The sequence below is a fragment of the Archocentrus centrarchus genome, chromosome 12 (assembly GCF_007364275.1).
Source record: "Archocentrus centrarchus isolate MPI-CPG fArcCen1 chromosome 12, fArcCen1, whole genome shotgun sequence".
Taxonomy (NCBI): Eukaryota; Metazoa; Chordata; class Actinopteri; order Cichliformes; family Cichlidae; genus Archocentrus; species Archocentrus centrarchus.
The window spans coordinates 12,117,883-12,142,835 of NC_044357.1; the positions used below are offsets into that span (position 1 = coordinate 12,117,883).

The 24,953-nt window shown below is 39.5% G+C and overlaps 1 protein-coding gene across 1 annotated transcript in view; it reads right to left on the reverse strand.

Moving 5' to 3' along the window:
* The window catches only part of fubp3 (far upstream element (FUSE) binding protein 3), a 28,845-nt gene continuing 3,892 nt past the window's right edge, over window positions 1-24,953 (reverse strand). Inside the window, exons 2-19 of the mRNA XM_030742501.1 lie at window positions 18,784-18,895; window positions 16,197-16,230; window positions 14,173-14,222; window positions 13,971-14,042; window positions 11,571-11,628; window positions 11,173-11,335; window positions 9,115-9,213; window positions 8,814-8,918; window positions 8,575-8,677; window positions 7,413-7,513; window positions 7,120-7,249; window positions 3,296-3,456; window positions 2,931-3,004; window positions 2,718-2,794; window positions 2,293-2,349; window positions 2,057-2,107; window positions 1,813-1,937; window positions 1-1,162 (exon numbers count right to left, since the gene is read on the reverse strand). Coding sequence (XP_030598361.1) covers window positions 1,154-1,162; window positions 1,813-1,937; window positions 2,057-2,107; window positions 2,293-2,349; window positions 2,718-2,794; window positions 2,931-3,004; window positions 3,296-3,456; window positions 7,120-7,249; window positions 7,413-7,513; window positions 8,575-8,677; window positions 8,814-8,918; window positions 9,115-9,213; window positions 11,173-11,335; window positions 11,571-11,628; window positions 13,971-14,042; window positions 14,173-14,222; window positions 16,197-16,230; window positions 18,784-18,895 — 1,581 coding nt within the window. The 3' untranslated portion in view covers window positions 1-1,153. The remainder of the gene's footprint in view (window positions 1,163-1,812; window positions 1,938-2,056; window positions 2,108-2,292; window positions 2,350-2,717; window positions 2,795-2,930; window positions 3,005-3,295; window positions 3,457-7,119; window positions 7,250-7,412; window positions 7,514-8,574; window positions 8,678-8,813; window positions 8,919-9,114; window positions 9,214-11,172; window positions 11,336-11,570; window positions 11,629-13,970; window positions 14,043-14,172; window positions 14,223-16,196; window positions 16,231-18,783; window positions 18,896-24,953) is intronic.

The following is a 24,953-nucleotide window of genomic DNA, read 5'->3' on the forward strand; positions in this document are numbered from 1 at the left end:
AAAAAAAAAAAAAAAAAAATCCACCACGTCTTGTTTTGCTTCATAACAAGATGCAACATCAAATTTCAAATCGCACATTTACAATCTGAACATTTTCAGTGTGAAAACAGAACAGAAAAAGAGGGACAATTTTCCTGCAACTCTGATCACAGGAAAAAACAAAAAGTATTTATATATCTATAGATATGAAACAGATGTTTAAATTAACAGTCAAATATATGAGCATATATATATATACACATAGTTGTACAAGGTAGCAAAGTCAAAAAAGCTATTTGCAACATCCCCCTAAATCCTCTCATATCAGATCAGTGTAATAAATTATCCATGACATTTGCATTTGGAAAAAAAAAAATCATCTTAAAACTACAAGTTAAAAAGTCTGTCAAAATATTAGAGAACCCATCTTTGTTTCAAAAGTGAAATAAGATATTGCACCTTTTCTTTAAACCAGAGTACAATAAAATGACAATGAAACAGCATACAATGCACAACAGGAATTAAATTAGAACTATTGCCACTGGCTGACATGAATCCACTTTAAACCTTGTAACACACAAAAAAAAAAACAAAAATTACATTTCCTGTAACAAAACATCACAGTTTCATTTTATTGAATTATGTAAAAGGAAAAAACATTTTTAAACACGTTTTAAACATTTTATGACATGTGACAAAAAAAAAAAAAAAAAAAAAAAAAGCCCAAAACATGGTATTCAAGACTGCTAAGCACATAATCATGGTTTCATTTCGACAGAACTAGAAAAAATAGATCATATTGCCTTTTGAAATGTTACAACTCTGGGGTTCATTTTGGCGCAAATCCGAGTAAAGACAGGAAAATATAGAACAAATGAAAACAGCTCTCTCTCAAGTCCAAAAAAAAAAAAAAATAGGGATCCCATATACTGTATATCCAAAATAACAGTGTACATAAGCATTTAGTAACAAATAAATGTTCCTGATTTTAGAAATATTACTTTATTATATAAGTCACTCTACAGCTAGTGTTTCTCACTAAGAAAAAAAAAAAAAAAAAAAAAAAAAGTTTTCAAGGCGCTGGAAATCTAGACCCCCCCCACCCTGTTTAAAAAAAAAAAAGAAGGGTTGTTTTCATCCTCAGTGATTCAAGTCTTTAACCTGGGCGTCTTCTCTAATGATCCTGTAAAGTAAAAACAGCATCACAACATTTAGAATATTGACATTTATTTTTAAAAGGTTGTTTGGTTTTTTTTTGTCTTTTTGTTAGACAGTTCCATTAAAAGAGAGACAACTACCAACATCAGGCTAAAAATGCTGCATCAATGCAATCAGAGTTTGGTGCAGCAGCCTGTAAGGTAACTTTTTAACTGAAAATGTTGATTAAAACAAATAAGCAATTTACTCCCATTTAGGCTGAATTAATAGAACTGATAGATCACACACTCAAATCAAATCTCAAAAATAAATAAATAAATAAATTAAATTAAAAGACTGAAGAAACTGGATCAGTAAATATAAGTAAAAAAAAAAAAAATAGAAATAAAAAAGTGAATTTTTGACCCAGTTGACCCTGGCTAAACTTAATGCCTCACACGTTCATAAATATCACCACTGTCAATTGCTGTTGCATCTGTAGTCAATAAGGCCAGGTTAAAATGTGTTGCATTAAAACAAAACAAGAAAAATGCTTTACAAATCAGCAGCACCACAACTTCCTCCAAAAAATGCTCAGAAACAAAATTACAATATTTACGGGGTGGGGGGGTGGGGTGAGATCCTCCATCACCGGTACTCTCAAATAAGTTACAATACATTCAAGTTCACCCTCACCTGAAGACCTGGGGCTTGCGTCTGAGCACCCTGGCTGAAGAAGGCCATCGGCTGTCTGTAGAAGTCAACCCAGGTGCTGTAGTCAGAATTAGAGGTCTGCTGAGATCCGGGACTAGCCGTCTGGCCTGAGGAGGAGGGGGAGGAAAAAATAAATAGTGAAGAAGAAACAGGAGACCAGGAATCAAATATGTCCTTTAATCCATTTGTGTTGCACTCCTAAAAACAACACAATAAAACTACTTACCCCAACCTTTGTTGTATTCAGGAACAGTACTCTGGGCCTGGGTTTGCTGACCTATAAGCAAACAGAATTTTTTTTTCTACTTCACTGAATTTTCAGATTAAATCCTTTTAAAATCAGCCTTGTGAAAACAAACGAAGATTAACATGCACAATTGAGATCCAACTTCAATATAGAAACGACAGAAAAAAATAAAGAGCTCAAAGATAAATGTTCTTTTGTTCCTGAGTGACACTTGCCTAACTTTTTGTAATACTGCTCCCAGTCCATCTGGCCCGTCTGGGAGCCATTGTGACCTGAAACCAGACGGAGATAACAGAGTTACAGAGACTGGGTTTTATTTTTCTGCTTTCCCGTCTGCAATTCTGCTTCCTAATGATTTCCATTGACAGCAAATGTAAAATCTGTTCATACAGGAAACACGTGGTCAGCCGCAGGGAATCTGACAGCCTCATTGCAGGCTGCCAAAGACTCTGAGAACACAGCCAGTCATGCTCTACTGCTAAGTTTTCAGTTGCCATTTTCAAATTCATAGGTAATAAATCTCACTTAAAAGTGAAAATATATTTTGGTCTCTTGTTTCAAGCACTAACCACACCTGTTTCAACATGGGCAACAGTGTTTGTCCAGATAAACCAGGTTAGTTCTCGGTGTATTTACTTACTGTTATCCTGTTGGCCTTGAGGTTGCCATATCTGAAAAGTTGTCCCCCATCCTCCAGTCATGAACGTCTGAGGGCCACTTCAAACAGGAAAATTCAATTAAAAGTCTAAGAAACTTTAATCTGTTTCTACTGAAGACATATATTTATACAGGAATATATTAAAATGTGATGGGAGGAGGAAACACGAAAGAAAAAAAAAAACATGATCCTTACTGTTGGGGAGGAGTGGTTGGTCCTTGGTTGTAGGGATTCATACCGAAGGTGCTGTTCCCCCCAATTCCTGGGCCCTGGACAAGATAAAAAAAAGAAGGGGAGGTGAGTGAGAGACCACACTTGTGTTTAAAAGGAGCCAACAGGCAAGGTCAGAGGGCAGGGCCGAGCGCTGATGCACTCCATTAAGTCCATTTGATGGATTCTTCATGTTTAACCTCTGGTGACATCCTGCTGGCCACCAGGACCACAGCAGCCTAGCTCACCCCAGAAGCTCCCTGCTTTGACATATGCGCTCATGAATATCAGACCAGACAATAGCATTTTGGGGAGGGGTGTACCGTGGGGGCTGGAGCTAGACCACCTACCCCAATTCTCTCATTGATCAGCTGGCGGGCCTTTTCCAACTGTTGAGGGGTGCCTCGGATGGAAAAGATGCGCACATTGGGGTCGGTGTTGGGCGGTGGGTTTCTCTGCAGCTCCACGTGAGCACGAGACTGCTCTTTGATGTTCTTGATGGTTTCTCCACCTGAAAAAGGATGGTGTGAAATTATTAAATCATAAAAATTTGTTTTTGTATGCAGCCAATCTAAGTTTTTGGAATAGCAATTGGTGTATTTAGCACTTCTGTCATAACGGCAGGCTCGCCAAACATCCTGTTCCTCCCCAGACATTTTTTCTTCCTTGTGGGTTGAGCTGGGTCTCCAAGTTATGAACTGCTAGGGTAACAGTACTGATCAGTGTTTCATCAAAAACCATGCTCCCAATTAGCCTTAAATTTCTCATCTTTTTAGCGTAGTGGTTAATGCATTTGCCCAACATGCGAAAGAGCACCAATTCAAGACCGGGAGGCAGCTCAAACCCCTGGGAGGGCTGCGTCACGGCTTCCAGTGTAAAAATCAAGCATCCACTGTAGCAACCCTTTGTGAATACAGGAGCCGCTAAAGCAGCTCCTGTTCCTCCAGACAAGGGAACAATTTTAGGAACTTTTTACTTTTAAGATGTTGATCTGGTCTTTGAGTTGGACAACAATTCACTTTAGGTTTTACTACCAATCCATACTGCTGCTGCTAAATGAAAATCTGTGTCCACAACCTTTCTAAACAGTTGGGTTTCATATATTAATCTCTCCTTGGGCTAGTCCCCCATTATCTGTCTGCTTGAATATGTAAAAACCGCCATATATGGCAGCCTCCCTCTTGTTTGCATTTATGGTTCCAACTGTGTTTGCTGCTCTCTTGAACAGGCCACTTTTGAAAGAGATTCTTAATCTTAATTGCAGAAATAAACATTTTTGTCTCACATACATTCAAATCTTGTATCATTCAGTATGAGATTATCAAATTTGTGAGATATGGTTCACATCAACAGTCTTTCTGAGGTTTGACATCAACTCAGTGCTTTGCTTCATCCACTCCATAGGACATGCAGGAAGCACTGAGCCAAACTTCTCTTCTTACTAAATATGAGTGCTACCTTATGAAAAATCTGGCATGTGTCTTACCACTTATCTACCATTCTCTTGTAACATCCATGCAAATCAGGAAACAAAGGAAGACATCTCCTGCACACCAGCCCCTCCTCTGCATCAGATGCCAGCTTCCCGACGTGTGGGGAGAGCAATTACACCAGCAGGGAGAAGTGAAACGTAGCTGGCAGGAGAAAGGGGCCAAAATTGAAGCGTATCCTCCTTCTGGGATATCGTTTGTCTCTTTTTCCCCTTTCATTCTTGACTCGGTGTTGTCCTCTGTGATGAGAGGCGGAGGAGGGGGTGGGGTGTCTATGAGGCGGCTTCCCGGGGGGACACCGGGGCTGTCCCAACATCAATTACATATTTGTTCACTTGTGGCTGACACTCTGATGACCCTGGCTGACCCCCGAATGAAAGCGCTCATCAAAAACCTCTCCTCCTCCGGTAGCCTTATTCCTTACTGCCAAAAGACTGCACATGGGCCATTAACTCATTGTCAACCAAATGAAACTTCTGCCTTAATGAAGCCATTATGAGCTCTTCTAGTCAGACAGCAGAGAGCAATGAAGACCCTGACTATTCATTTCATGGACTGGGCTGTAGTGAGGACAGATAATACAGGCCTTATTAATGAGACTGGTTTAGCGAGCTGGAGAAAAGGAGGGGGATACAAAAGTGCAACTGGTGACAGCATTCAGGGCAAAGCCAAGGGACTGGGTTAGCTGCTGGTGGGGAAAATAAAATCTCCAACAGCATCAAGGGAAAGTAATATTAGCAGAATGGGTAACATGAAGTTTCTAATGCTGTTGTAGTCAGTTTTATGTGAAACTTCAATGGAGTATTATAGCTGAAATAAAAGCGCAAATATGATTTTTTTAAAAAACAAAGATGTATACTTAAATTGCAAGTTACGGTTTTCCACCTTTAAAGGAATAAGAATGGGTATTGCTTCATGCTATGGGAAAACACCAATGCACCATCTGGCTTGTTGACTAAGGCAGCTAATAAAACAGACAAATAACATGACATACAACGATGGCTGAGGCCGACACCCCGGCCTAGGCTAAAAGCAGCAGAGGATTTTTTTTTTTTTTTTTTTTTTTTTTTTTAAATGATGACAACCTCTTCCCCACTGGCAGAGAAGAGGAAACAAAAGACAACCCCTTTAGCCCCATTCTGAATATTAAAAAAAAAAAAAAAAAACATTTATCTCCAAAAACAATTATTCTTTTCCAGGTAAGAAAAAAGAAAAAAATATAATCCTGCAATGTGACCTGAAAATGTATGGTCATTTTACAGTTATTTAAAATTCTATTTGTTATCCAAAGTTTCACTATGATTACATAAACAAGAAATTAATTTATCAACTTTCAGATGTACTTTTATGGCTAGTTCTTTTTTTCTCTTTGGTAGGACAGAAAAAAAGCTGAAAAGTTTCCTGCACTGACTTGACAAACACCTCTAGTTACAGGCACCCCTTAAAATATTTACTCAGATTTCTCAGCTTAAATTTGCAAAACAATCACATATTAAATCACGATTCAATATATTTATTTATCAATCATCAATTCAAGGAAGCAAATTTTCACTTAATCTGGTAAGAGTTAGTAAGAGTCTACCAAGTCACCTTAAGTTTTAGGTGAGTCCGAACTTGAGTATAATTATAATTATATAATTATGTTTTTTGCACTAAATTCATGGCTGTAATAAAGTCTGAGCAGGCTGGTGGGTGGCTTGATTTGTCAAGCTTGGTGTAGCAGCGTGTATGAGGTCAGAACAGGGGGCCAATGAGCTGCATATGGCATCGTAAAGATATTAATCACTGCATCCTTTAAGGGATGCCTGACAGCACCCAGACCCACCGCCATCTCCACCATATTGGCCCACTTCATATGCTAATGTGCAGAGAGGGGGACGCAACGCCCAGGTTTATTTGTTTCCCTCGCCCCACTACATGCACAAAAGCCACTTGACATTTCTATTGCCATGTTTTTATCTTAGGTAAAGAGGCCCCCTTTGACCCGCCCATCCTTGCGTGCACACGCACGCACACACACACACACACACTACGGGAGCATGCATGCTAGCATACACAACACACACACACACACACACACACACACACACACACACACACACACACACAGAGCTCCTTCCAATGCAATGGTCAATGACTTTTAAATAGCTGGCAATAGAGTGGGCATGAATAGCCAATAAGCTAATTCCTCCTATTCATTCCCTCGCTGCACTCTATTGGGCTGAAAGACCCTCATTAGATGCCAGGCAGCCTTCCACATGATTGAGGGCTGTTATTATGCACCTTTAACAATTAATGTCACATTACACGCATTATCCCCGTCATTAAGCCCTTAGTGAAGCCAATGAATGCCACTTGTGCTGTATACATGAGCCGTGGAGGGAGAATAGGAGGGTGGTCACTCACACCCCCTCCTCTCCTCATCAGTCTCTCTCAGAGGGAGAACGCCAAATGGCAGTTATTAAAATGGAAACAATCTGGTGAGCTGGATACACTCCTATTAAGTTTGTTCATTTTAATCAGGTTGTGACAGTATGCAATGTGAGCTGGGATGGAAAACCCCCCCCCCAAAAAACAAAAAAACAAACAAACAGCATCTTGCACTTCTGTACAGATGAGTAAGTCTTAACGATACAGGACAAAAAAAACAAATGTATCTACAGTTGTCTAAACATCTTCCTTACCTTTGCCAATCACCAGGCCACACTTATCAGCTGGTACTGCATATGTCACTTCTTGCAGACCTCCAGGCCCTCCCATGTTACAGTCGCCTCGTCCTCGACGTCCCATTACACCACCAAATCCATCTCGCTCCTGTCAGGAGGGAACAGGAGAAAAGTCATAAAGAGACAAAAGAACGTAGATATTTATTTTTGGTACCATTTATGTTTCTACTCCAAAGGACCTTTTGACTTAAAAAAAGCAAATAACAGTATTTAAAACCAACTTTTCAACTTGACTAAGCAAAAGCACATACCTGAGCCGTCTGAACGAGTTCATTGATGAGGTGGACTGCATGATGACAGTGGTCGGGCTGGCCCATCACCTGAGCAACACGGTCAGGACTGATGCCATCATCTGAACAACAAAATTCACGGGAAGAAAAAATAATTTTACAGAAGCTTAAATTGCATGAAGATTTTTTTTTTGTAGACTTCTGCCTTTATATACTGCAAAATCTTGGTGATAAGTTTCTAAACTTAAGTGGCTACAATGTTTTGATTTCTATGAGTAGCTATACTCAGCTAGGGTCTTCAAAGTGATTACTGTCAATAAAATAAGATTTTTATAAAATATCCCTAATTTCCAAAGCCTTGATCATGATTTCTGTGCCCGCCCAGGTCCAACGGTCAGAAGATAAGCACAAAGGTCCATGCAGATGTCTGCATGGACATGTAGACAGGAAATTTACATTACAATACACCAACTACGCAGGCACTCAGGGCGGCGGACTAAACAAGCATAACAGGAATCACTTGGTCATCGGGTTTCCAGCCGTCCGTGCCCACAACAGAGTATGAACAAGGTTTAACAAGTTCTTCTGGATGAATGACTTAACAGTGGGGCTGATTCAGAAGGGGAATCTTTACTGTGCCTGACTGTAGAGTATAACACTGCAAGTATATTTTCTCATCTTTTACACGCAGGTGGGCTGATGATTAGGACCAAAATATATAATTCTTTATTATTAGGCTTTAAGTGATCCATCTGTATTTCTGAAAGCTTTTGAAAATACAAAAAGCAACATGTGAGATGTCACAAGCACTTAAAAACATGGCAATCAAAATAAAATACAAAAATGTAATTTCAAGCACTTTCAAGTTCACTCATTCAGGAGAGTGCGCTGTTTTCAAGCACAATACATATTACGTGTCATTAATGTCAGATTTTATTGGGCTGCTTAATCACTTACTCTATAGTCAGTACATCAACTACAGATGATGGCCAATACAACACAAAAACACCAATTTAATCTCCCAGAGCATGAGTGTTGCTGGCATACTGCCGTCACCATTGTTAATTTTGTTTTACTGAATGAAAGTTCACATAATAAAATACCAGTCACATATCGATACACCAGCAACTCCCATGTATATACATAAAAATAGCCAAAATGAGGTCTTGTTTAATCTTCTTACCTTGTTTGAACTGGATCCTGACTCCAGCATCATTCTGAATCTTCTTGATCATCTCTCCATTCCTGCCGATGATGATGCCAACAGCAAACCTAGGCACAACCACCTATACATTGATGACAGAAAGAAAAGAGAAAAAGAAAAGCGTACATTTTCTTTCAGCTGGGAAAATAAATAAAAGGGCATTTAGTTGGCTGAAAAGCAGCTGAAAAGCAGAGAACAAAGGCTAAAAAGGCTCTTACGTCCAGACTGCTTCCACCCATTTTGGATCCAAAATCTCCCCTGCCAGATCTGTAGTCTCCTTGGTCTTTGTCCCGGATGAGCTTCACCACAAGTTCACGGGCTTGCTAAAAAGAAATTTTACATATTAATTTTGAAAAAAGAATCCTACATGTGAAACAAAGCCAAGGCAGGCTTAACTGCACTCAAAAACAAAACAAAAAATGTTTTCAAATGTTTGAGTAGAAGACTGAAGGCATAAAATGTGTAAAATTGAGTGTAAACAGGAAAGAGCAGCACACACTGAGCACTTTTGAGACCGACCTGCACTTTGTGGGGATCCCCAGTGATTCTCAGGGGCTTGTCTGCTCCAGTGGGCATGGGGTCATCCTGAATCATTATCATCTGCACTCCTGTTCTCTCCTGCAGAGGGACAATCAGACAGAAGCGGAAAACCACCACCAAAGAGTTACCTGGGGCCCAAAATACCACTCAACACAAACGGTGGAAATTCTACCACATCTCAAAGAAAGCCCCCCCCCCCAAATCTCCTCATGTAATACTGGTCACTTTTACAAAGGGGTGAAAGTTAGGGTGTGGGACCCTTCACAGCACTTTGTTATTTATAGTTTATAGCTCTGTTGAAAACTGAACCCCTTTATGAGACAAGATTTTGTTATATATCGATACTAAGATGTATCAAATTCATAAATGCTAAAAAGTGTGAATCAGTTAGTGATATGACTACTTCACCCTCCTATGTTCTTGCAAAATAGGAATCTTTCCTGGTAGCTACACGTTGGACTGATGGGAAAAGCTCACCAGAAAAGAAAGCCTACACATGGTATTCCTGCAGGTAATCTGCATAACCCTTCAAAGGCCAGGATTATTCTCCCTTTCAAATGCACATACGGGCAGCTGTGGACACCATAAAGAACTACTACTTTCTATACTCTACTACGCTTAGAATTTGATCAAAGCACTCATGCAGTTGGTGGTCGTGTAGTGTAGTGCAGACAAATCAGTGCGGCCAAAACAACCTGGAGAGTATGCAGACTACCTGTGTACACTCTGACGAAATGTATCAAACTGACCAACTGACTAATGCACTGACTCAAATGTAAAAAGCCTTCGTTTCAAATCCAGTGTAGATGGTGCTTAATTTATGTTGTTTGCAGAGGCATCTGCCTACACAGAGGGGTTTTCAACCACTGCAAACATGCTCCCATGCAGCCCTCAAAATCTTAACTGCATGTTGCTTGACATGGATGACACTGTGCACTGGTTGAAAGCGGACTAGTTGAAAAGTGGGCCACAACAGGGAAGGGGAGCGACAGAGGAGTTCACCAGGTTGAGTGGGGGAAGAGGGAGAAAAAAAAAAAAAAAAAAAGAATAATACAACACAAAAAAAATAAAAAAAAATACAGACACTGGCTGCATTGGGCACTTTTCAATGTTTTAAACACAGTTTCACTTCAGCTCTTTGCATGTTAGAACTTCCTTTTTCTCTGTGGCTGGCTGATGAACCAACAGCACAAGCTAGAGTAGCCCAGAGACCGGCTGTACCACATATTTTTAATAATGCCTATGGACTACCAACAGACTGCCCAGACAATACCACTGCTGAATCATCATTTCCCCATAATACAGGCAGCTCGTTACACTGTGGACACATAGCACGAGTGTGTTGCACTGAAACATGTGTTTCTAAATAGACATCTAATTCTTACGATTCCAATTATAAGTGCTTAAAAGAGAATGCAGCTGATTTATTTGGGTCAGTTTCTACTGGACTGGTCAACATGTTACTCTTTATTGAATAATGGATGAAGGAACACAAAAACTGAGTTTGTCCTGAAAACTAAAGAAATCCATTCCAACTTAACCACTTTAGTTTGACATGCTCTAAAAAGACATAAACCTAAACATGTAGTACAGTTTATTAGTCACTGGATCATTTAGAAGTGGAGCCAGTTCTTTAATAGGCTTCCCTTTCTCAGAGGAGGACTGTATGTTTTTAGTGTCATTTTGAAGTAATCCTTCAGATAAAAGTTGCTTACAGCTCCAAGACCTATTCTCAGTTGCAGTCATGTGATTCAAACAGACTAGCAGGTAACATTGAAATCACCTTCCACAAAGAAAATAAATCCTGTGCAACAGGGTTTAAAATGCATCCCCTAAAACCGCCAACATCCCTAGTTTGACTAGAGACCTTTATTAAAACAAAACAAACCCGTTCTCTCCACGTGTTTCCGCATGTGCACAATCTTTATAGTCTTACATTCTGTAAGCAAAATGTCATAACACCAGAGTTTGAAAATAAGGTCATCACATGGTGAATTTTTACTGTAGTACATGTGTTAGTATAGCCTACTCCCTGACCTGCAGTTGTTTAATGGTCTCTCCTCCCTTGCCGATCACTAGGCCAACTTTATTTGCAGGGATCAGGATCTGTTGAATGGAACTGTTGCCGTCCATCTCATTGTGGAAGCCTGGACCATACCTACACTGCTCAACAATCTCACTCAGAAGCCGCTTTGCCTGCCTGGTGGGGGTGGAGCAAAGATCAAGAAAATGATTTGTCACCACAACTTACACAAAACCTTTCTGAATGACATTTTTCTTTTTCAGATGTGAAAGATGTGCTCAGGTGATTCATTGACTGATCAAGAGCGCAACTGAAAAGAGGCTGGAGTTCATGCCCTGCATTACAAAAGGGCACACTTTCCTAATGACATGTAAAGTTTCAGTTAATTTGTCAAAGTTAATCTGAGACTTACTCTATGTTCTCTGGGCAGCCAGTCAGTGTGCAGGGTCTGTCCAACATGCCTCCACTGTCTGCAAAACAGAAAATTAAAGAAAATCATCACTAAAATGCTTTTTTTTTTGCATACAGAAGGTGGTGCAGTCCACTTTAAAGGTTCAGTTTGAGTTAAATTATTCATGATCCTGTACTAAAATTTTTCTGATGCACCAAATTGATCTTTACTATTTTGTTTTCAGACACCAGCCGCGGCCTCTAGGGCTGGAAAATGCAGACAATGCAAACTCTAGTTCCTCTAAAATCTAAAGGCTCCTTTAAGGATGGTTCCAAAAGCGCCTCTCTGAAGACTTACATTTTAAAATGCCCAACTTTATCAAGGAAATTAGCTTTTTAGCCTTTTTTCCAGATTTTTTTTTAAAGCCTAAAGTTAGCAGTGTCAAAGGCAGCTGTCTGCTAGGCCATACCTTCAAAAACTGGAGTCACAGAAATGGACCTCTGTCACGTTTGTTTTTAATGGAAATATCTGGGAAATAATATAGCTTGTATTGCAGAACAAACGATCCCAGAAGTCTGTGCTCCAAGTTTTGTGAGTGATTCTAATTTTACTGGTCCTTTGCTTAGCACTAAATAGCAGGCATGTGTGTTGCACATATATAGTTTGTGGATGCAGCTTCCTAACCCGGTTTGTTAGCCTTAGCAGACTTTCCTGCAGGTCATCCACATAATTTCTTATTCAATTGTTCTTATAATCTTAACAGTCTTAACGGTCTGCAGCATTGTATAAGATTGCTAATACAAACTTGAATCAGACACAAACATTACAGTCAAATCTGAAATCTTAAACAGTGCGAGAAAATGTTTTATACAAAAAATACAGGATTTAATGTCTTCTTAAATTGCTCATATTCTGTAAACAAATTCAGAACCACGCGCACAGGCACACACACACACACACGATGGCTTATCTTTAAAACATTAAATATCAGTGTAAAAATATTACACTTCATCTTTAAACCGAGTTTGCTCATAGACTTTAAAGAACACAAAATATTAACTGAAAGGATGACACTTTAAATATTTCATATATAGTATTAAATGTACCTTAGTTTTCAATGCTTAGCATAATAAAACTGCACTCATTAAAAGGCTTTTATCCTTGCTCTGCGTCATCACATACACTTCTTTCTTATTAATATCCCACTCATGTGTGTCCACTAATTTTTCAACTTGGGCCTACAGATCTGGTGTTCTTTGTCCTCTGCTTCCTTCTTTATTAATCAATCTGTTCCCCCGCATCAACATTGATGTCAAACATCTGTCAAGTCAGTGGCTCAGTGGTGGAGCAGGTGACCACATGCATATGCCGCGTTGCAGGTTCAAGTCCCGTCCTGTCGATTTGCCTGCCTGTCTTCCCCCATTTCCTGTCTATCTTCACTTCCAAAAATGGGGAAAAAAACAAAAAACAAAAACAGCACCACATCTGTTACAGATGCCAGTGCCTTGTGCCCCCTTTAACCCTTGTAATGCCAAACGTGTCATCAGGGACATAGTGTACTTCAAAACTGCTGCTGTTTGTGGACGTCCGGCAATTTCTCAGCTTTCAGAAACCGTTTGACCTTTTCTGTTAGGACGAACAGTCACATATTCACGGTAATTCAAAGTTCCCTTGATCAGCCACATCGGCGGTGATAAGCTTGGCGTTAACCAGCTGTTCATGGCTAGTAGGGACAGGTAATGGGTGCTTCAGCGGGGATCGCCTGGTGTTATAGGGTTAAACCACTGCCACTGAGGAAACACTTTGGAAAACGTGCAATTTCTGGCTTCCTCTTTGTGTGCTAATGTTTCAATTTTTTCTACTTAAATTATTCATGCTTAATACAACATCCCCCCTTTCTCCATGATCCACCTCAAGATAAACTTTTTTTTTAAATCAAGGATGTAAAAGTGTGCATTGCAGATAGCAAACATGTGTATGAAATTTGACTGGGTGACTAACACAGCGGTAAGATCCTAATTTATCGAGGCACACATTTCTTGAATCTAACAGTAATTTTGTGAGTGCACTCATTTTATCTGCAGGCCAACGCTTTATACACACAGATCAGTAACAACAATGTACAGCTAAAAATGCTAGCACTGCACCTGCAAGGTCTACAAAGCCAAAGTCCTCTTCACTACTGTATATGACATGGTTTGGGCCAGGATGAGGCAGTGATCTGGACTTATGATATTTGTGTGTTGCATATGCTTGTATACATACTCCCACATATTAACACACCCAGCTCAGGAACCTGCTTAAGTTCTTTTAAGGCTTCGCAACATAATCTGTACAGCATTTTAAGATTTAGCAAAGGCCCCACTGCCACTAATTTTTGTGCTATGACTCAAGGATGTAATTTGTTCAGCTTGAGCTTACCTGACGCAATCTGGATCTTACAACCGGATTCCTGCTGAATTCTTGAGATCTGCTCGCCTCCTTTTCCAATGACTTTAAGAAAGAAGAGAAAAATTACAGTTTTCAGGCTTTTCCCAATTTTGATTGAGGCCGAGTGCTATGACCCCAAAACTGAGCAGAATGTCAATAGTGATGATTACAGGTCAAATGTTAGGCTACTTACTGAATCCCACCATCTTATCAGGCACTTTGAAGTCTTCTGTTGTAAAAGCCCTATGAGACATTAGTACATGATCAATATTTTGCCTTTCTACCACAGACATCTTATACATATCAAAAGAAATAATGCTGAAATCATTGGGGCTGCAACTAATAATCACTTTCTATACAGTCAACTGATTGAATAATTTCTCAATTATTCCATTCACTTAACCCTTCGTGCAAACAAGGTTCCACAGGGGATTTAGCCTATCACAGCTCACAAGATTTGGGGTACATCCTGCATAAGCTGTCAGTCCGTCGCAGGGCCAATATTTAATTTTCTTTTATGTCAAAGTAGTGAGGACATTATAATTTCAGTAGTTTTGGTGGACCTATTACACTCATTTTGAGTGCCCTTTTTTTTTAAATTTATTTTTACCGTATTTTCCGGAGTATAAGTCGCACTTTTTTTCATAGTTTGGCTGGGGGTGCGACCTATACTCCGGAAAATACGGTATTCAGAAAAAGACTGGAATAATTGGAACTGCAGCTGACGACGAGTCTGACTAACGCGACACAGAAGAGGAAGCGGCGCTTCGTCTACGGAGTGTACGGAATTGTTTAGAAGTGACACCGAGGATGAAGAATTCAATGGATTGATGGTTTGGTTAACTTGTTAGTATGTTCTTTATGCTATGGTTATCTGAATAACTTAATGTTACGTTAACATACTGTAGCGATTCTCTTAGTTAGAGAGCGTGTTGATGTTGTGGGATTTCGGACTGTTCGGGAGGTTCGTGAAGGCAGCATGGAGAGAGAGAAAAGACCGAGAGCTTGCCTGTGTGTGTGTGTTGCTGTTCCGCTGTTGTAGTTGTGGTTGGCGTGGCTGTGGCCTACAGCAGCCGTTTTTCTGTTAATAAAGACGACCTTTGTTGTGAATATCGCCGACTTTGGAAGTGTGTTTACAACGTTACAATACCGAACACGTGTTCGTTGTGCGTCATGTAGTTGAATGTGCTACGTTAGCATAACGTAGGTGTAACCGTGTTCGTCCTGTTCTTTAATCCATTATTATTTTAAATTGCCGTTCAAGATGGAATTTGTGCTCTGGGTCTCGTATTCTATCAACCCCCCCCCCCCCCAAAAAAGTGCGACTTATAGTCCAGTGCGCCCTATATATGTTTTTTTCTTCTTTATTATGCATTTTTTGGCTGGTGCGACCTATACTCCGGAGCGACGTATAGTCCGAAAAATACGGTAATTCTTGGACGCAAATAGCTTTGCATGAGTCACAGTTCAGCATAGTCATTACTAGCCCTTGGTGCAGCCCCAAAGTTCATCCACTATCAGAAACAAGCAGTTTTAGCTCCCTTAACCGTAGGATTTCAGCCAGCCTCCTGGTGAATGGCAGTCCCTCATAAACAGAAGGTTTGAACAGCAGGCTTCTGTGCTTACAGCCAAACGGCAGGGGGCTAAGATGACCATAATAGGAATATCTACTTACACTGATTACATACAAAGCCAAGAGTAGGAAAAAATAAATAAAAAACTGATAAGCCTGAACTTTGTACTCACTGACAATATGTGCATGATGTGAAATAAGGAAACACTTAAGTCTAATTTTAAATAGCTTTACAATTCTTAAATGTAATTTTTTGTTTTATGTCTTACTAAAATGAATATTTTGGGTTTGTAATACATGAATTCTACTTTTGTTACAAATTTTAAAAAAAACTGTCCTGACAAAAAAAAGAAAAGAAAAAAAAACTTGCAAACTAATTTAATTTATTGGCAAACAAAGTAGTTAAACAAAAAAGCAGCATATTTTTGTGCTAATTACATAAAATTTTGTTTGTATTTCTCTTTGATGCCACACCATCTTTGAAACAGACAATAATGTTAACCACAGTTGTGTGTGTGTGTGTGTGTGTGTGTGTGTGTGTGTGTGTGTGTGTGTGTGTGTGTAGGAGAAAAACTGATGTTGAAACAATTTAGCCTGGGCACAACTCAAACAGGAACTCAGGAATTCAGGCATTTTCTGCTTACCTTTGATGTACCATTGCACTGAGATGGTTCCCTACTGAGAGAAAAAGAGCAACGCACACCAATTAACGTGACAAATAATCTGAGATCATGGTTAAAAATACAGCCGATACAACATAAATATCTGCTAAAGTGATAGTCAGCGAAGCAGCAAAATGAGAAAGAGTCAGTGCTGGAGGGGATAGTCCTGCCACTCCTTCATGTTTGTGTCTGACCTGCAGCAGGGGGCTTTCACCAACATGGAAATCAGGCCTGCGAGTGTATGAGTGAGTGTTTCAATCAGAGCCGCTCAGAAAGAGAAAGGCAGCAGCCGGGTCAGTGACTGCTGGTCCTGAATTGAATTTTGACAGGTAGCACCAAGCAAGGGTCCTGCAGGGTCAGTGGAGGATGTGCTGTCATGGACGTGAACACCTGAGTTGATATCTCGTGGGTTCAATCAATTTTATGGCTGTTTGCACTGATTTCACTTCTTCTGGAAAAGCACTGGGGTTAACGCTTAAGAATGGAACAGCTATGAATATAAAAAAGGAAGGTGTGTGTGCTGCACTCACACAAGGACAAGACTGGATAATAAAGCCTGAATGCCTTGAGTATCTGTGTACTTGCTTGATAATTAAATGCAGAGCGCTAACTGCAGTGATACAGATACAATTTCTGTTATTTTCCCCATACTGTGAGACCTTGACTGAGCAAAAAACTGAGGACACACTGATGCAAGCAATAACAGAGCATCAAACGAACCTAAACCAGAAGTGCATACAATTTTCTTATCCATGCATTCAGGGTGGAACTAGTACACAAACAACTGTGACAGGATAAGACGACAGAATAAATGACTAGCGTTTCCACTTCGGGGATATGAAACAGATCAAATCTTTGTTTTGTGTACAAGGCACAGCACAATGGGATGATTTTTTTTTTTTTTTTTTTAAATCACTCCACTGCAGTGTCAGATACTTAATATTCCATGCAAACACAAAAACACTTCAAAGATTACAGCATTTCCTCCTACATAGTTCAAATGTGCACAGGCAGTTTGGCAACTTCTACACAGAATCATGAATACCAAAAAAGTGACTAAAAGAAGGCTGTTCTCAATAATGAGTTTGACAGAAAAGAAAAGTACAGTAATTCAATAGAATTCAAATTAATAACTCCTTATGTGTCACTGTGCATTTTCTAAGTGAAGCAACATAATATATACATACACACGGCTTGGGGAACATTTGCCCCCCAGGGCACTTGAATCATTACAAAGTCATTAACTGCTTCTAGCAACCACTTGGCTTTTTGCTGACTGAAAGTAATACAAAAAAAAAAAAAAAAAAAAAAAAAAGATGTCCAATTTTCTCCGTCTGATTAGATAATAAAGTTACTGCCTACTGGCTAAACTCTTCGGCGCTCAATTTAAAGGAAAAAAAAAAAAAAAAAAAAAAAAAAGGTGCATAAAGCCTTGCAAGCTAAAAAAAGGCAGAAGTAGGCATGTGTCACACCCACCATTTTTAATCAATCATTATTAACAGATACAAGATGAATTTCTGTAAGGAAAGAGCACAATAGCCACAACAAACTTCCCTACACTCAGTTTACCTTCACTGCATGTTATGCACGCCACACCTGCGGTGACTATGCCCCACATTTTGAGAATCACTGTCCAACAGTGATAAATATTTCTAGTTTTTATGAAGCAGAATAAGGTTTTTATTCAGGGTGTCCACATTGAAGTTACACATGCATTCAAAAGCTGTAGACTCAGAAAACATCTGCGATTTTTTTGTTATCACAACATGAAAAATACACTCACTGGCCACTTCGGTAGGTTCACGTGTTCAAACTGAGCATCAGAATGGGAAAGAAAGGTGATTTAAGTGACTTGATTGACATAGTTGTTGGTACTCAGACCAGATGGGCTGGTCTCATTATTTTAGAAACTGCAGATCTATTTTTCACAAACACAACCGTCTCTAGGGTTTACAGATAATGGTCTGAAAGACAGAAAATATCCAGCAAGTGTAAGTTCTCTGGGAGAAAATGACAGAATTTGGCATAAACAAAGGTTCAGGCTGGTGATGGTGTAATGTGTGGGGGATATTTTCCTTTCGTCACTCTTAGTTACAGCTGAGCATTGTTTAAATGTCAGACAACCTGAGTATTGTCGCTCATGTCTACCACTTTACACCAATCTTCTGATGGTTGCTTAATGAAAAATAGCCCTATGCACTGTGTCACAAAGCTCAGATTATCTCAAACTTGTCTCTCAAATATGGCAACGAGTATTCAAATAGCCTCCACAGTCACCTAATCTCAATCCAACACAGTACCTTTAGGATGTGGTGGAACAGGAGATTTACATGGATGTGCAGGCCAGAAATCTGCAGCAACTGTGATCCCATCTTATCAATATGGACAAAAATCTATGAGGAATGTTTCCAGCACCTTGCTGAATCTATACCATGAAGAATTAAGTCAGTTCTGAAAACAAAAGGGGATTCAACCTAGTACTAGTAAGATGTACCTAACAAAGTGGCAAGTGAGTGCATGTATAGTATAAAATGTGTGGCACAGATGCATGTATACTCTGAAGGCTCACCTCCATTATCTAGAGAACGTTTCGGGCCTCCAAAGCCATAGATGGAGGGGTCCAAAGCTGGAGATGAACTGTTCATATTGGGCATCTGGTCTCCTCCCATCTTGGCTGTCATCTGGAGACAAAAAAAGCAGATACATGATGATACACTTTCCAACATATACTTCCTTTCCAACACATAATCGTGGACAACCTTTTATAAGTGTGACACCTTGTTTTTCCTCTAGCTTGATTTAAAGCATCAGATCTGGCACAAACTTTGGTCTCTCTCTAAGGTATTATCTATTTGACAGCTTCAGCCTCTGACAACATATATTCAGACCATTGATTGATGGTGATGCTTTCTTGGGAACATCTGTCACATTCTGGTTCTCACAGACTAACGTTTTCAAGCTTTCACCAATAAATGATAACGATCACAGTACATTGCAATATCACAACTGACAAGATGTGTCGCAACATAAGTTGCCTGAGTTATTACAGCAACCTAAAACACTGACACAATAAGAAATACAAAATAAATAAATAAAATTCCAGGTTGTAAGAGAGCAGGATGTTGATCCTATTTGGTGAAGCAGTGGAAAGTTTTCCAAATATGCAAACAGTGGAGGGAAGAGAAAGCAAAATAAGGCAAAACCAAAAATCACACTTTACCATCACAATTGCAAACATTTAAAATTGCCTTAAATTATGTAACAACAAAATATGAATTTTCTATTTGCCATTTCAGAGGGACCTTTTGTTACAACTTTGAAAGAACACTGTTGTTTTTAGTCAGACAAAGCATCAAAGGGCAGGAGAGCAATGCATTAAGGACTAACTGTATTTAAAACAAATGGGGAGTAACCCAAAACACAAACAGCAGCACAATACGCTGTAATTTCATACAGTGCAGGGCTCGACTTAACCGTTTAACGCCGGGTGATCGCCGCTAAAGGGCCGGTTACCTGCCCTTACTAGCCGCGAACAGCTGGTTAAGACGCAACATATCGCCGCCGAGTTTTTACCGTAACTCTGCAACCGTTTGTCCTATCGGAAAAATTCCAAGGGTTCCTGAAAGCTCAGAAATTGCACTTCACAGCCCTGTAGGGGTATTACGGTATTTGTCCGAACGTGGCACTTTTGAAGTCACAGCCAACACCTTCGCCATTACAGGGTTAACCAGTGGCCTGATAGCCAGTATAAAGTACTGCATCTCAAGCAATTTTGGTCAGCTGCTGGCCCAACTACATTTCCAGTTACATGTTGACCTGTGATGCACATTGGCCTTGAGCCCCCGACAGATATTCTTTCCTGCAGTCAGTATTTTCACCTTGTAATCCAAATGTTTGACAAAGGAACTGTATGAGGCTAATAAACGAGAGAAGGGATTCTTATGAGCATGGAAAACATACTAGGAAAGCAGCAATAATGGTATGAATGACTTGACAGTCCAAGCCACTTGCATTTGGGCCTAAAAGTAGAAGTGTGTGAAATTTAAAAATGTATATTTTAATGTTTTCTAATGTTTATTTTATGGTACTACATTTGCCTACACAAAGGGTTATGCAACCAATGTAAAACTGTTTGCATGTAATCTTCAAGGTTTCAACAGCACAGCACTGACGCAGATGACGCCACACCTACACTGAATACCAGCTGGTTGAGAAGTGGGCCAGAACAGGGACGGGAGTGACAATAGCATTCACCACAAAAGGGAGAAGAGTGAAAAATTATTAAAAAAAAAAAAAAACAACATGAGAAGCACACATGGTGGATGCAGTGGAACCTTTTTCATTGTTTAACATTTGGATTCACTTCAGCTCTTTGTATGCTGTAACTTCCCTCTTGTCTGTGGCTTGCTGATGGACCAATAACAGCCCAAGCAACAGTAGCCCATGAACCAGTTCTTTGTAACACTGCCCCCTGGTGACAGTAAACAGCCTGTTTACTGTTTCCTTTACACAGCCTGCTGTGTATAGGACCACCGCAAAACTTTTTGGAGACCAAACAAGGTTTTTAACATCAACGGTGACAATGACTATCAAATTTAGGGTCAAGCTACAGCCTCTATCATTTGTCATATATGGCGGAAAGCACAAAGGTGGTACCGCAGTGGAAACGGTGAGCTCAGGTAAAGTCAAACGACCTTTCTAGATGTGACAACTACACTTGTTACATTTAAGTGTAATCAAAACCCATGTAAAATTCAATTAAAACAGGCTTAAGCATAAAGCCAGCTTTTTTTCTCCTCCATGGCGACAGTGCATTTTCATTAGTAACAGCTAAAATGAAAGTTGCTTGTATGCAGACAGCATGCTTGTTTAGTCTGCTACTGACCTTCAAACATGGCATACAGCTGGGGAAAACTGTTAAAGTGGACACTACAATCACACAATCACTAGCTGTCTGACTTGCACAAAAGAGCTGCTTATTCAGCTTTAATTAGACTTCATTCTGTTTCTTTAAATTTTAATATAATTCGGGGAACGCCAGCAATGTCACGACAAGTTATGCTACCCTACCAAATAAAGCCAATAAAAATATCACAGGATGTTATGTCAACAAAAACAAGATACATTAAGCTTTGACCTGCACCCATTTTTAACTTGTTGCCAAAGGCTCAGTACTCCACATCAGCCATGTAATGCGCATTTCTCCTTTTTTCTTTTCTTTTTTTTTTTTTTTTTTAAAAGAATGATTGAAAAGTGTTCAAACACATTTTTGAAGTACAAGAAGAGTGTAGTTATTTGCTTTACAGCTCAACTAAAAACTGATTTATAGCTACTTTCAACATCAGCCACTTGCGTAAATTAGATGCTTGCAGTGATCGACATTTAAATCTTCTTGTGAACACCGGCTACATCTTCCATTCCCCCATTATTTCTGCCACCTCTCCTTCAATACAAAAGTATTGCATTACAGAAAATTACACTAAATTGACATATGTGCCTGACTAGAATTTCTTCCCCAAAATGAAAATGTAGCAATGGAAATTAGAGTCTCCCATCACCTTCAGGCACAATTATCTACTTCAAGAAGTGAGAGGGCTGCAAGGGAAATAAGGACGTAAAGGGAAGCAGGTGTGCGGTTGTTGTTTCCATGATGGTACAGCATTTATGTACATGTGTAGCAGCGTTTTATGAATATATTTAAAAAAAAAAATCATTATGGTATTTCTGGACATTCTAGCACCCATTTTCCTAACAGTTTGATTCTAGCCTCCGTTGCGAAGGCAGAAGCTCACAATGAAGTAGCAATGACTGAAATGCACATCAACATTTGTTTTAATTTAAAAACATCCATTTATTTTAGCCCCCCTTTCCCCTCAGCTGATGTTTTTTATTCCCCCTTACGCAGAGGCTGAGCTTTTCCAAAAATCACCTCCACAGACATAAACTAAAATCCTAAGTTAGTATTTCAGTAACTTTCACTGCAATTATTTTAAGTGTAAACGAGGACACTAAAAGCACAGAGTTTGTCATTAAATGTACATATACTGCGCCACCTGTATGCAGGTACATGCAGACCTGCCTGGCTTACTCCGCCGCCTGGTTACTCAGCAGGTGGACCGTGAGAGAATGGCAGAAATGGGAGTGCCAGTAATTATCCTTCGACAGGTTCAGCAACAGAAATCTCGCTGTGACTTTTACTTCCTTTAAATAGTCAAGTTTGATTGCCAAACATTTTTTTCTACACACAAAACTATGCTAGATTCACCTACAGCAGTGGTATACAACCTACCAAGTGGTCGACCTCATGTCCGCATTTATGCTTGTGTAGCTGGATTATGTGTGTTCATTACCTTGTGGTCGCGTGCTGTTTTATATGCGGTGCTGACTGGGACTTTTTTGGTCCTCGCTATTTGTGGTCAGTTTTCTGGCTGCAAATATATCTGTCCTTGTTTTTTTACTTTCTTCATTCCCTCACGTCCATTCCAAAAGTTTCAGCAGTCTCCCTCCAGGAATTTGTTGACATTTGTGAGTCCTTATATTGATGCTTTGATTATTATTCCTGATTGTTATTCTCTGACTGATAAATTCAAGCAGTGCGGCGGAAAGTAGCCGGAAATGAACGCACATGCACACACAGTTGCCCAATGGTGCTCCCAGCTTAAACTCCTAGAGCGGAAAAAAATTATTTAATATCAATCCACAATGCTTTTAAATAAAATGACAAACACAAAAACAAAAGTCTATCTATAATTTCAGTTAGATTTAGTTAATTTTGTAAACTCACAATACAGTTTTGTTTTTTCCTTTTAATTATAGTTTTTATTTATTTCAGTTAACGAAAATGTTTATTCAATTTCAATTTTCATTATTTTGTTAACTATAATGACCCTGATCCTGCGAGAACATAGTTGCTCGTGCAGTTGTTGCATGAAAATGTTGAAGTTGATCACTGTGGTGAATAACCAACATGCTATATATGAACAATGTTACCAACATGCAGCTAGCTACCTTGCCTCATGATAACTGGTCACTGTTGCTATGACAAAGGATCCAGCAAAGATATCGCCTCCCAAACAGCAACACATCATGTGAATTCTCCCCAAGAATAAGTTTTAAGAAGGCTAGCACAGTGCTTGTAGTCAAAATTAAAGTGCTTAACATTAATGATCCAGGATGCACCAGTTTTGCATTTTTTAGCGTGTCATAAAAATAACGTAATATTTATCCAACACAAAATTAAGGCAAACATTGGCCACTGCCGACATTCCATTTGCAAAGAAGCTAACAGTCAATTGTGCTGATATCAACCAATATATCTCTATTAAATAAAAATTTTAGTTCTAATGCTAGTTATGTTATTTCTCTTAAGTAGAGAAGAGTCCAAAAGAGTCAAAAGGGATTGTCACAGGCAGCCCCAAAAACAGCCCAGATCACAGGCATTTGCAAAACAAAGAACCAGTTAAGAAATCACAAACAGGAAAGCTGGACAGTCCAACCGGAAATTGTCTATTCATTTAATTTCAGGTAATTTGTTTGTAATATTTCAAGGCTTCAGCGAGTGCTGCAGTGGCAGCTGAAGAAATGTTCTGCATCTAATGAAGAGAGGGATGTCAGGAACAGAGGACAGCTGTTAATCTGCAGCTGTGAGTCAAGAGAGCCAACTAGTACAGAAGACTAAGGGTTTAAAGGGCGTAGAAGAAACAGATTTAACTGTGAGCAGAAGTCTGTCTGAAAATTAGGTGTAAATGCTGGTGTGGATACATTTATCATTTTACCTCATTTTTAACTTCAGGGCCTTCTAACATGTAGCAGAACTCTAAGTCCTTCTGCAATGGGTGCAACAGGTTGATAGTCATGCAGTCTCGTGGATGCTGGCTCAGTGAAAGGGTACACACTCCATATTCATCAGTAGAAGGCCTTCTGTGTGCACTGAGGCCACAAGGCAAACACCACTGAGGCCTAGCCTGGCCTGGCCTCCAAGACAGTTTCACTTCTTGAATGCAACCTTTGCTAAGCAACTATGCAAAACAAGAAAAACTGCTGCTGTCAGTCAGGTTTCATACTTTAAGAATAAAAACCAAATCTCTTAAATATCAAAGGGTGGTTTAGGGATTAAGATGGGTTAACAACACTGAGATAATGGCAAATAGGAGGCTTAATGCAGAGGTGAATTAGACTACCACTTTAATGTGCTTTGTTTTTGTTTGCTGAAAACCATTTAATAAAAGCAGAGCAGTTAATAGGAAATGTACTGCTGAGCCATTTCAGCTCCAGTGGCTTCAAGATTTAAATGTCAGTCACTTTGAGCAGCTGCTCCCAAGCAGGGGGAAAAAAAAAATAAATAAAATCAGGAATCAGAGGGAACTAAACGGCACACAAAAGAGTAAAAACCCAAACAAGGTTAATACCACATCAATGTCACATGATGCACCAAAAAAACAAAAAAACAAAAAAAAAAAAAAAACCTGACAGGATGACTTCTCTTTTCTGTGGAGTATCTGGTGCTACTTATGGGAACTCATGTAGTGAGTCAAATCCGCAATTTAGGACCTGCCACCGACAAAACATGGCAGATACAAACAGATTACAACAGTCTGTGATTCATTTGAGTGTTTATGGCTCTGCAATTACTAACAATGCAGTCAAATCTTTTCTATCAAACCTGTTAAACTGGATGTACACTGTGTAATTTTGGGCTCTAAAAGAAAGACAGATGACAAATTAGTTTGTGGCTCCAAA